The sequence below is a fragment of the Canis lupus genome, chromosome 10, assembly GCF_003254725.2.
Source record: "Canis lupus dingo isolate Sandy chromosome 10, ASM325472v2, whole genome shotgun sequence".
Taxonomy (NCBI): Eukaryota; Metazoa; Chordata; class Mammalia; order Carnivora; family Canidae; genus Canis; species Canis lupus.
The window spans coordinates 16314163-16327282 of record NC_064252.1 but is presented as its reverse complement, the minus strand read 5'-3'; the positions used below and the strand labels follow the sequence as shown (position 1 = coordinate 16327282).

Below are 13120 nucleotides of genomic sequence, written 5' to 3'. Positions count from 1 at the left end.
AAAACATTCATCAACAGATGAATGGGTAAACAAAATGTGATATGTATATGCAATGGAATATTATTCAGCCTTTAAAAAGAAGGAAATGCCTTGAGAATATTATACCAAGTCACAAAGAGACAAATATTGTATGATTTTACTTATATGAGCTAACTAAAGTAGTGAGATTCATAAAAATTGAACATAGAATGGTGCTTACCAGGGGTAGGAGGGAGGTGGAAAGAGGAGTTGTTTAACGAGTACAGAGTTTGTTTTACGAGATAAAATTCTGGAGATCTGTTGCAAATCAAAGTGAATATAATTAACATTACTGAACTTAGAAATGGCTAAGATAGTAAGTTTTATGTTCCGTGTTTTTTACCACAATTTTTTATAATTCCATAAAGCATCTCACGAGTACTAATTATACTCTGTCTATTCAGGTTGTGTTACTCAGATAATAGTGCTTAGCAATTGGACTCAATTTACTAATTTTCTCTCTCCTCTTGCATAAGATCTGCTGGAAGTAGAAGAAGAGATAAAGTTTCATTTCTATAGTGTCCTGACTACAGAAACAGAGAAAGACTCTGGTAGCTTGAGCCACATGTCTTTCAAGATCAATGTATGAAGTATCTTCCAATTAAAAGTTTGCCTGACAATACTAAAAATTTCCTTTGGGATGTGTATGGTTAAATATACAGGAAATTAAATATAGATCAATACTCTCGAAAGAGAACTTGTTCAACTAGCTTCTGATAGAAAACTTGGGGGTGACAGAACTAAGTTTTTATAAAATAATATTTTAAAAATAATAATTAACATAATGATGCATTCTATTCAGGAATTAGCCATTTTCTACTTTATGCATATATGACATCTTTCCAAAAATAGACTGCTTTTTAAGTACCTTAAAAGCAGGGAAAAAGCAAGAGAACCAACGCTTATTAAATGACTTTTAAGAGTTAGTTTTTCAAAAGTAAATTTCTTGACATTTACCAAAAAGCCTATCAAGGAGTTTGGAATTTTAAATAGGTTTCATCATAGTGAAAAATGATGCTGAGATATATTTTAAAATATTAAGTTTAATTTGAGCAGAATATGCCCAAAAGATAATGTATTATAGAGAGTTAAAAATATGGGACTAAAAATGAAATAAGAATTCAGGCCTAGGAATAGCCATTTAAGAGGCACCATGAGATAGATGTAAGACAGGATTATTTCACTCATTTAGAAACTAAAGCTGGCAAACAACTTCTGAAAAATGTATTTAGGAGAAAGTGCAGCCAGAGACAGAGACATTAGAGCCTGGAGAAGGGAGGGGAAAACTAGTTAAGAGCCATTGCTTAAAGGTAGAAATTAAGAAAATACTAGTAGAAAAAATCAAAGTCAATGTAGAGACAAAATATAAATATACAGAAGTTTTCTAAAGAATACACAATCACTGTTTAATAAATATGTTAAAAAATAAAGATGCAGTTCTGATCCATGTGTATTTTAGAATAGAAGAATTTGTTGGCTGTATATATTTGGCCAAATCACTAAAACTTTCCCAACCTCAGTTTCATCATAATCACCACTATTATCCTCATAGGATCACTAATGCGGATTGTCTGATCTGTAAGATTCAGATAATAGTTGTAATTGTTCTGCCCCTGGATGAAGATGGGAAATCAGCACTACCTGGCAGTTGAGTGTGCAGACTATGGATCAGGCAACAGTGGGCTAGAATTCTGCTCTACAATACACTAGCTGAGGGATTCGGAACAATTTATCAACTGCTCCAAACCTCATCTGCAAGATGGAGATAGTAATAGCACCTGTCTTGTGAGAATCAAATAAAATAATGATAAGGTTGGGCACCTATTAAGTCCTCAATTTTTTAGAGGAGGGAGGGGCAGAGCGAGAGGGAAAGAGACTCTTAAGCAGGCTCCATGCCCAGTGGGGAGCCCAAGGTGGAGCTCAATCTCACAACCCTGAGATCATGACCTGAGTCAAAGTCAAGAGTTGCACACCTAACTGACTAAACCATCCAGGTGCCCCACAACAGTTATTATTCATTATTATCATAGTTATAACCAAGTAAAACAATATACTAAATGCTTTTTATTGTAAAGGATAGTAAAATAAAAATGTTTGTGACTTGTTTGTATTTTCAAGAGTCAGAAAGAAATTGACCTGGAGACCCATGTGCAACTCAATCCCACGACCCTGAGATCATGACCTGAGCCAAAATCAAAGTCAGAAACTTAGCTGCCCACGCACCCTCTCCATGAGAACTTTTTAAAAATAATTCTTGTGAAAAGACACTCTCTGTGCAATAGAAACTCTCACTTGAGTCAAGCGGACAGAAAGTAGATATTTGAACCAATTCAATGAAAAGGCTTAGCTACTCCTAAATGTAGCTCCTCTTCCATTCTCATCACTGACTTCTTTCCTTTGTACTTTTATAGGCAGCAAATGTTAGCAATGAAAAACCAAACCCTTCTGACAGAATTCATTCTCCTGGGACTAACAGAAATCCCAGAGATCCAATTTGTAGTCTTTCTATTTCTCTTCCTCACCTACATATTCAGCATCATTGGAAACCTCACAATCATCACACTTACACTACTGGACTCACACCTCCAGACTCCCATGTATTTCTTCCTCCGGAATTTCTCCTTCCTAGAAATTTCCTTTACAACCACCTTTACTCCTAGGCTGCTGTTCAGCATCACAACTGGCAACAAGAGCATTAGCTTTGCTGGCTGCTTCACTCAGTATTTCTTTGCCATCTTCTTTGGAGCCACAGAGTTTTACCTTCTGGCTGCCATGTCCTATGACCGCTATGTGGCTATATGCAAACCCCTGCATTACATGACCATTATGAGCAACAGAGTCTGCATTCAGCTGGTTTTCTTCTCTTGGTTGGCTGGATTTCTAATCATCATATCCCCAATCATCCTGACCAGTCAGCTGGATTTCTGTGCCTCCAACATACTGAATCATTATTATTGTGACTACGGACCCCTGCTAGAAATATCTTGCTCAGACACAAGACTCTTAGAGCTGGTTGACTTTATCTTAGCAGCTGTGACGTTGGTGGTCACCCTGGTGCTGGTGATTCTCTCCTACACAAGCATCATCTGGACCATCCTCAAGATCCCATCTGCTCAGCAAAGGAAAAAGGCCTTTTCCACATGTTTTTCCCACATGATTGTCATTGCCCTTTCTTATGGCAGCTGCATCTTCATGTATATAAAACCCTCAGCCAAAGAAGGAGTTGCCTTCAATAAGGGGGTAGCTGTGCTCAATACCTCAGTTGCCCCTTTATTGAACCCATTCATTTACACTTTAAGGAATAAACAAGTAAAACAGGCCTTCAAGGATGTCATCAAAAAGGTTATGAGCATTTGGTGAATGTAAAAATCTCAAACTCAATGAAAAATCTAACAATATGAATTCCTCCCCATGAAACATAAGGAGAGCTTCTCTAACCCTCTCATTAAAGCAACACTTCAGATGAATTTATCATAAAGAGGTGTCAAATTATGTTTCAAAGCTGTGAATGAGGGGTAACTTTTCCCAAAAAACAGTTCACATATTTGTTTCTAGTTAACAGACTTTTTAGCTAGACAAACTCTTCACATTATTTTGAGATTATAGTTATTTAAAATAAAAATACATTATTTGTGCTAAGAAGAAATGTATTTATTATACTTATTTTAAAATAATATATATATTTTTAAGTTCTATTTTAATTTCTAATATAATTTTAAAAATATAAATATAGCCCCTTAGTAAATAAACTTTATAGGAAAGATTTGCCACTGGATAACACTGTTAGTCTGAGTATAAGAAGGGAGTATCTGAATAAAATTACTAGGATGTCACAAGCCCATGTTCCTGGGCTTCTAGTAAAGTTTAGCTTTTATATGTGATGCTCTTAATTTAATCAAAGTCTTTCAGAAAATTGTCCAAAAAATCAGATATATTAGATGCTTTCCCAAAGATGCTAATAATTACATCTTGCAATAAAGCTCTACTCTTGCAATAAGACCATCTTTTCTCAAGTTTCAGACAATTTTCTCACTCATTTTTATTGTTCTGACAATTCTAAAACTATCTCCTTTACACACTTAATTCAAAAAGGATTTCCAGGGATGATATTTCTGACTCTATCTGTCCTTCCAGTTAGGAAATTAAAGTGAAAACTATTACCAAGGATATCCCTAACAGAGTGAATATCCAATCTCCTCTTAAGGGAAGATTCAGAAGAGTAGGAATCTTGAGCCATGTTAGCTATGGTCAAAACTTTTAGGGTCCTATAGTGTGCCTTGGCTTTAGCATCATTTTGTAGATGAACCAAAGGAGGCTGAGAGTAAAAGGGATGCCTAAAAATACCTTAGGAAACAGCATCCAAAGTTTTTAAGGATTGATGTTTTGAAGGGTAAAGTGGAGAGGGAAAAGAAATATATGATGTAAAGATTTCTATATTCTATTTAAAGTGGTACATTCTTTCTTTAAATTCAGTTAGCTAACATATAGTACATCACTAGTTTCAGATGTAGTATTCAATAATTTATCAGTTGTATATAACACCCAGTGCTCATTACATCACATGTCCTCCTTAATGCCCATCACCCAATTACCCCAGCCCTCACTCACCTCCCCTCCAGCACTTCAGTTTGTTTCCTATAGTTAAAAGTCTCTCATGGTTTTTCTCCCTCTCTGGTGACTTCCACATATAAGTAAAATCATACAATTATTGTCTTTCTGATTTACTGGGTATTGAGCTGAGTGAAATAAAGGTAAATTAAGGTAAATTAATAAAGGTAAATTCTTGACTCTAGGTAGCCTGGGAAAAGTTAAATATGTGTATTGTAATTTCTCAGAAATTGTTTTATACATTAAAGAGATACTGTCAAAATCATAATAAATAAATGAATTTAAATGGAATACCAAAAAATTTTTCAAATAAGCCCAAATGTAAGCATGAAAGGAGAAATGAAGGAACTAAAACAGGGGAAAGAATGAGGGAAAAATAACCAAAAGATAGATTTAAATCCAAACACATCAGTAACTACATTAAATGTAAATGATCCAAACGTGCTATTTAGGAATTTTTTAAGATTTTATTTATTTATCCATGAGAGACACACAGAGAGAGAGAGAGGCAGAGACACAGGCAGAGGGAGAAGCAGGCTCCATGTAGGGAGCCTGATGTGGGACTCGATCCCAGGACTCCAAGATCATGCCCTGGGCCAAAGGCAGCATCAAACTGCTGAGCCACCCGGGCTAACCTAGAATGGATTTTTTCTAAATGACCTAATAACATGCTGCCTACAACAAACTCTTCAAATATAATGATTTAAGTAAGTTAAAAGTAAATAATAGAAAAAGACATAAACACTAATCAAAGGAAAGATGTGGGCACCTGGGTGACTTGGTTAAACATCTGACTCTTGATTTTGGCTCAGGTTATAATCTCAGGGTCCTGAGATCAAGCCCTGCACTGGGCTCCATGTTCAGTGGGAAGTCTGCTTGAGATTCTCTCTCCCTCTTCCTCTGCCCTTCCCCCACCTCCCTGTCTCTCTAAAATAAACAAATGAATATTTTCTTAAAAGAAAGAAGAATAAGGAAGGAAGGAAGGAAGGAAGGAAGGAAGGAAGGAAGGAAGGAAGGAAGGAAAGAGAAAGAAAGAAAGAAAGAAAGAAAGAAAGAAAGAAAGAAAGAAAGAAAGAAAGAAAGAAAGAAAGAAAGAAAGAAAGAAATGTACATATTAATATCAGACAAAGTAGACTCCAGAGCAAAGAAAATTCAAGAGATAAAGAGAAATGCTTCATAATCATAATGAGGTCAATTCACTAAGAAGATATCCTAAATATATATGCACTTCACACAGTTATGAGATATATAAGTAAAAACTTGTAAAATTAAAAGAAGAAAGAGAAAATCTACAATTATAATTGATAGCTTCCCATACTCCTCTCAGTAATAATTAGTAGATAGAAATTAATCAAGGATATAGAAGAACTGAAAAATGTAATCAACTGGATATAATTGACATTTACAGAACACTCCACATTATTATAGATATAGTTGTTTCGTTTTTAATACTATTATCTTCTAACATTTATGCTAGAGATAAAAGTGACTTATCCATCACCATTATAGCATTAGGTTATTCTGAATTGGGACATATATTTGGGCTTGCCAGTGATTTTATACTTTTATATGTTTTCATATTATTACTTAGAGTCCTTTCATTTCAACTTGAATATCTTCCTCTAACATTTCTTGTAAAAGAGATTCAGTGATGATTAATTCCCTTAGCTTCTGTAGTCAGGAAATGTCTCTCTCTTCTTCATTCTAAAGAACAATTTTACCAGTTATAGTACTCTTTGTTGATAGTCTTTTTCTTTCAACACTTTGAATATATCATCCCACTCCTTCCTGCCCTGCAAGGTTTCTGCAAAGAAACCCACTGTTAACCTTATGGGGGGTGGGGGGGGCCGTTGGATATGTAATGAGTTGTTTTTCTCTTGTTGCCTTCAAGATCTTCTTTGTCTTTGACTTTTAATGCATTTATAATGTGCCTTGAGGTATTCTTTGAGTTGATCTTACTTGGGGTCTTTTTGTACTTCCTGTATCTGGTGTCCATGTCTCTCTGAAGATCCAAGATTTGAGAAGTTTTCAGCTATAATTTTTTTTAAGATTTCATTTTTTTAAACTTTTTTTAAATTTTTATTTATTTATGATAGTCACAGAGAGAGAGAGGCAGAGACATAGGCAGAGGGAGAAGCAGGCTCCATGCACCGAGAGCCCAATGTGGGATTCGATCCCGGGTCTCCAGGATCGCGCCCTGGGCCAAAGGCAGGCGCCAAACCGCTGCGCCACCCAGGGATCTCTTAAGATTTCATTTTAAAGTAATCTCTACACCCAACACAGGACTCAAACTCATAATCCCAATAATAAGAGTTGCAAGCTCTAGCAACTGAGCAAACCAGGCTTCACAGCTATAATTTCTTTAATAAGTTTTCTTTTCCTTTCTCTATCCTCATAGATATGCATGATAGGAATGTTATTTTGCTTGTTTGTGTCCCATAATTAACATAAGCTTACTTCACTAACTTTAATTCTTCTTGTTTCCTTTTGTTCCTCTAAATGTCCAATTTCAAATAACCTGTCTGAATTCACTGATTCTGTCTTTGAATAAATGAGTCTTCTGCTAAAGCTTTCTATTGAATTTTTCAGTTCTCTCATTGTATTTTCAGCATCAATATTTCTGTGTGGTTCTATTTTTGGTGTTTATTTTTTATAATTATATGGAGAAATAGTTGATATATATCCCTGTGTAAGTTTAACGTGTATATCATGATGATTTAATTATTTACATATTGTGAAATGTATGTCCCAATAGATTTCACTAAAATGCTTCATCTTATATAGATACAATATAAAGAAAAGAAACAACAAATGAAAATCACATTGTTTTTATATATTTATTTTTTTAGTTGATTTACATTATCTTTTTAATTATAAATTTATATTTTATTGGTGTTCAATTTGTCCAACATATAAACTAACACTCAGTGCTCATCCCGTCAAGACCCGACTTCAGTGCCTGCCACCCAGGCACCCCCACCCACCGCCCACCTCCCCATTCACCACCCATAGTTCCTTTCCCAGAGTTAGGAGTCTTTATGTTCTGTCTCCCGTTCTGATATTTCCTACTCATTTTCTCTCCTTTCCCCTTTATTCCCTATCATTATTTTTTATATTCCCCTGAAACAATGAGACCATATAATGTTTGTCCCTCTCCGATTGACTTATTTCACTCAGCATCATACCCTCCAGTTCTATCCATATAGAAGCAAATGGTACGTATTTGTCATTTCTAATGCCTCAGTAATATTCCATTGTATACATAGACCACAGCTTCTCTATCCATTCATATTTCGATGAACACCGAGGCTCCTTCTACAGTTTGGCTATTGTGGACATTGCTGCTAGAAACATCGGGGAGCAGGTATCCCAGCGTTTCATTGCACCTGTATTATTGGGGTAACTCACCAGCAGTGCAATGGCTGGGTCAGGGCAGATCTATTTTTAACTCTTTGAGGAACCTCCACACACTACTCCAGAGTGGCTGCACCAGTTCACATTCACACCAACACTGCAGGAGGGTTCCCCTTTCTCCACATCCTCTCCAATATTTGTGGTTTCCTGCCTTGTTAATTTTCCCCATTCTCACTGGTGTGAGGTGGTATCTCATTGTGGTTTTGATTTGTATTTCCCTGATGGCAAGTGATGCAGAGCATTTTCTCATGTGCTTGTTGGCCATGTCTATGTCTTCCTCTGTGAGATTTCTGTTCATGTCTTTTGCCAATTTCATGATTGGATTGTTTGTTTCTTTGCAGTTGAGTTTAATAAATTCCTTGTAGATCTTGGAAACTAGCACTTTATCTGATCCATCATTTGCAAATATCTTCTCCCATTCTGTAGGTTGTCTTTTAGTTTTTTTGTTTAGTTTTGTTGTATCCTTTGCTGTGCAAAAGTTTCTTATCTTGATGAAGTCCCAATAGTTCATTTTTGCTTTTGTTTCTTTTGCTTCGTGGATGTATCTTGCAAGAAGTTACTGTGGCTGAGTTCAAAAAGGGTGTTGCCTGTGTTCTCCTCTAGGATTTTGATGGAATCTTGTCTCACATTTAGATCTTTCATCCATTTTGAGTTTATCTTTGTGTATGGTGAAAGAGAGTGGTCTAGTTTCATTCTTCTGCATGTGGATGTCCAATTTTCCTAGCACCATTTATTGAAGAGACTGTCTTTCTTCCAATGGATAGTCTTTCCTCCTTTATCGAATATTAGTTGACCATAAAGTTCAGGGTCCACTACTGGATTCTCTATTCTGTTCCATTGATCTATGTGTCTGTTTTTGTGCCAGTACCACGCTGTCTTGATGACCACAGATTTGTAGAACAACCTGAAATCTGGCATTCTGATGCCCTCAGATATGGTTTTCTTTTTTAAAATTCCCCTGGCTATTCGGGGTCTTTTCTGATTCCACACAAATCTTAAAATAATTTGTTCTAACTCTCTGAAGAAAGTCCATGGTATTTTGATAGGGATTGCATTAAAAGTGTAAAATGCCCTGGATAACAGTGACATCTTCATAATATTAAATCTGCCAATCCATGAGCATGGAGAATTTTTCCATCTCTTTGTGTCTTCCTCAATTTCTTTCAGAAGTGTTCTATAGTTTTTAGGGTATGGTTCCTTTACGTCTTTGGTTAAGTTTATTCCTAGGTATCTTATGCTTTTGGGTGCAATTGTCAATGGGAATGACTCCTTCATTTCTCTTTCTTCAGTCTCATTCTTAGTGTATAGAAATGCCACTGATTTCTGGGCATTGATTTTGTATCCTGCCACGCTGCCAAATTGCTGTATGAGTTCTAGCAATCTTGGGGTGGAAGCTTTTGGGTTTTCTATGTAGAGTATCATGTCATCGGCGAAGAGGGAGAGTTTGACTTCTCTTTGCCAACTCGAATTCCCTTAATGTCCTTTTCTTGTCTGATTGCTGAGGCAAGGACTTCCAGTACTATGTTGAATAGCAGTGGTGAGAGTGGACATCCCTGTCTTGTTTCTGATCTTAGGGGAAAGGCTCCCAGTGCTTCCCCCATTGAGAATGATATTTGCTGTGGGCTTTTCATAGATGGCTTTCAAGATGTTGAGGAATGTTCCCTCTCTCCCTATGCTCTGAAGAGTTTTGATCAGGAATGGATGCTGTATGTTGTCAAATGCTTTCTCTGCATCTAATGAGAGGATCATATGGTTCTTGGTTTTTCTCTTGCTGATATGATGAATGACATTGATTGTTTTACGAGTGTTGAACCAGCCTGTGTCCCGGGAATAAATCCTACTTGGTCATGGTGAATAATTTTCTTAATGTACTCTTGTATCCTATTGGCTAGTATCTTGTTGATAATTTTTGCATCCCTGTTCATCAGGGATACTGGTCTATAATTGTCCTTTTTGGTGGGGTCTTGTCTGGTTTTGGAATTAAGGTGATGCTGGCCTCATAGAATGAATTTGGAAGTACTCCATCTCTCTCTATCTTTCCAAACAGTTTTAGTAGCATAGGTATGGTTTCTTCTTTAAACGCTTGATAGAATTCCCCTGGGAACCCATCTGGCCCTGGACTTTTGTGTCTTGGGAGGTATTTGATGACTGCTTCAATTTCCTCCCTGGTTATTGGCCTGTTCAGGTTTTCTATTTCTTCCTGTTCCAGTTTTGGTAGTTTGTGGCTTTCCAGAAATACATCCATTTCTTCTAGATTGCCTAATTTATTGGCGTATAGCTGTTCATAATAGGTTTTTAAATCATTTGTATTTCCATGGTGTTGGTAGTGATCTCTCCTTTCTCATTCATGATTTTATTAATTTGAGTCTTGTCTCTCTTCTTTTTAATAAGGCTGGCTAATGGTTTATCTATCTCATTAATTCTTTCAAATAACTAACTCCAGGTTCTGTTGATCTGTTCCACAGTTCTTGTCTCTACTTCGTTGAGTTCTGCTCGAATCTTTATTAACTCTCTTCTTCTGCTGGGTGTAGGGTCTATTTGCTGTTTTGTCTCCAGCTCCTTTAGGTGTAAGGTTTAACTTTTGTATTTGAGTTCTTTCCAGTTTTTGAATGGATGCTTGTATTGCGATGTATTTCCCCCTTAGGACTGCTTTTGCTGCATCCCAAAGATTTAGAATGGTTGTATCTTCATTCTCATTAGTTTCCATGAATCTTTTTAATTCTTCCTTAATTTCCTGGTTGACCCTTTCGTCTTTTAGCAGTATGGTCCTTAACCTCCACGTGTTTGAAGTCCTTCCAAACTTCTTGTTGTGATTTAATTCTAATTTCAAGGCATTTTGGTCTGAGAATATGCAGGGGACAATCCCAATCTTTTGGTATCGCTTCAGACTCGATTTGTGACCCAGTATATGGTCTGTTCTGGAGAAAGATACATGTACACTTGAGAAGAATGTGTATTCAATTGAGTTTGGATATAAATTTCTGCACATATCTGTGAAATCCATCTGGTTCAGTGTATCATTTGAAGCTCTCATTTCTTTGGAGATGTTGTGTTTAGAAGACCTATCGAGTGTAGAAAGTGCTAGACTGAAGTCTCCAAGTTAAGTGTATTATTATCTATGTATGTCTTAACTTTGGTTTTTTTTCATAACAAATTTATTTTTTATTGGTGTTCAATTTACCAACATACAGAATAACACCCAGTGCTCATCCCGTCAAGTGCCCCCCTCAGTGCCCGTCACACATTCACCCCCACCCCTCGCCCTCCTCCCCTTCCATCACCCCTAGTTCATTTCCCAGAGTTAGGAGTCTTTATGTTCTGTATTCCTTTCTGATATTTCCCACACATTTCTTCTCCCTTCTCTTATATTCCCTTTCACTATTATTTATATTCCCCAAATGAATGAGAACATACACTGTTTGTCCTTCTCCGTTTGACTTACTTCACTCAGCATAATACCCTCCAGTTCCATCCACGTTGAAGCAAATGGTGGGTATTTGTCGTTTCTAAAGGCTGAGTAATATTCCATAATATACATAAACCACATCTTCTTTATCCATTCATCTTTCGATGGACACCGAGGCTCCTTCCACAGTATGGCTATTGTGGACATTGTTGCTATACACATTGGGGTGCAGGTGTCCCGGGTTTCATTGCATCTGAATCTTTGGGTTAAATCCCCAACAGTGCAATTGCTGGGTTATAGGGCAGATCTATTTTTAACTCTTTGAGGAACCTCCACACAGTTTTCCAGAGTGGCTGCACCAGTTCACATTCCCAAAAACAGTGTAAGAGGGTTCCCTTTTCTCCGCATCCTCTCCAACATTTGTGGTTTCCTGCCTTGTTAATGTTCCCCATTCTCATTGGTGTGAGGTGGTATCTCATCATGGTTTTGATTTGTATTTCCCTGATGGCAAGTGATGCAGAGCATTTTCTCATGTGCATGTTGGCCATGTCTATGTCTTCCTCTGTGAGATTTCTCTTCATGTCTTTTGCCCATTTCATGATTGGATTGTTTGTTTCTTTGGTGTTAAGTTTAAGAAGTTCTTTATAGATCTTGGAAACTAGTCCTTTATCTGATATGTCATATGCAAATATCTTCTCACATTCTGTAGGTTGTCTTTTAGTTTTGTTGACTGTATCCTTTGCTGTGCAAAAGCTTCTTATCTTGATGAAGTCCCAATAGTTCATTTTTGCTTTTGTTTCTTTTGCCTTCATAGATGTATCTTGCAAGAAGTTAATGTGGCTGAGTTCAAAAAGGGTGTTGCCTGTGTTCTCCTCTAGGATTTTGATGGAATCTTGTCTCACATTTAGATCTTTCGTCCATTTTGAGTTTACCTTTGTGTATGGTGAAAGAGAGTGGTCTTGTTTCATTCTTCTGCATGTGGATGTCCAATTTTCCCAGCACCATTTATTGAAGAGACTTTCTTTCTTCCAGTGGATAGTCTTTCCTCCTTTATCGAATATTAGTTGACCATAAAGTTCAGAGTCTGCTTCTGGGTTCTCTATCCTGTTCCATTGATCTATGTGTATGTTTTTGTGCCAGTACCACACTGTTGATGACCACAGCTTTGTAGCACAACCTGAAATCTGGCATTGTGATGCCCCCAGATATGGTTGTCTTTTTTAAAATTCCCCTGGCTATTCGGGGTCTTTTCTGATTCCACACAAATCTTAAAATAATCTGTTCTAACTCTCTGAAGAAAGTCCATGGTATTTTGACAGGGATTGCATTAAAAGTGTAAATTGCCCTAGGTAACATTGACATTTTCACAATATTAATTCTGCCAATCCATGAGCATGGAATATTTTTCCATCTCTTTGTGTCTTCCTCAATTTCTTTCAGAAGTGTTCTATAGTTTTTAGGGTATAGATCCTTTACCTCTTTGGTTAGGTTTATTGCTAGGTATCTTATGCTTTTGGGTGCAATTGTAAATGGAATTGACTCCTTCATTTCTCTTTCTTCAGTCTCATTGTTAGTGTATAGAAATGCCATTGATTTCTGGGCATTGATTTTGTATCCTGCCATGATGCCAAAATGCTGTATGAGTTCTAGCCATCCTGGGGTGGAGGCTTTTGG

The 13120-nt window shown here is 36.8% G+C and overlaps 1 protein-coding gene across 1 annotated transcript; it reads left to right on the top strand.

The window, feature by feature from the left end:
* Positions 1–2436: 2436 nt before the first annotated feature.
* Positions 2437–3378, top strand: LOC112653994 (olfactory receptor 6C4-like). The gene has a single exon (XM_035714100.1). It carries the CDS (start codon positions 2437–2439, stop codon positions 3376–3378), a length of 942 nt encoding a protein of 313 aa, XP_035569993.1.
* Positions 3379–13120: the final 9742 nt, after the last annotated feature.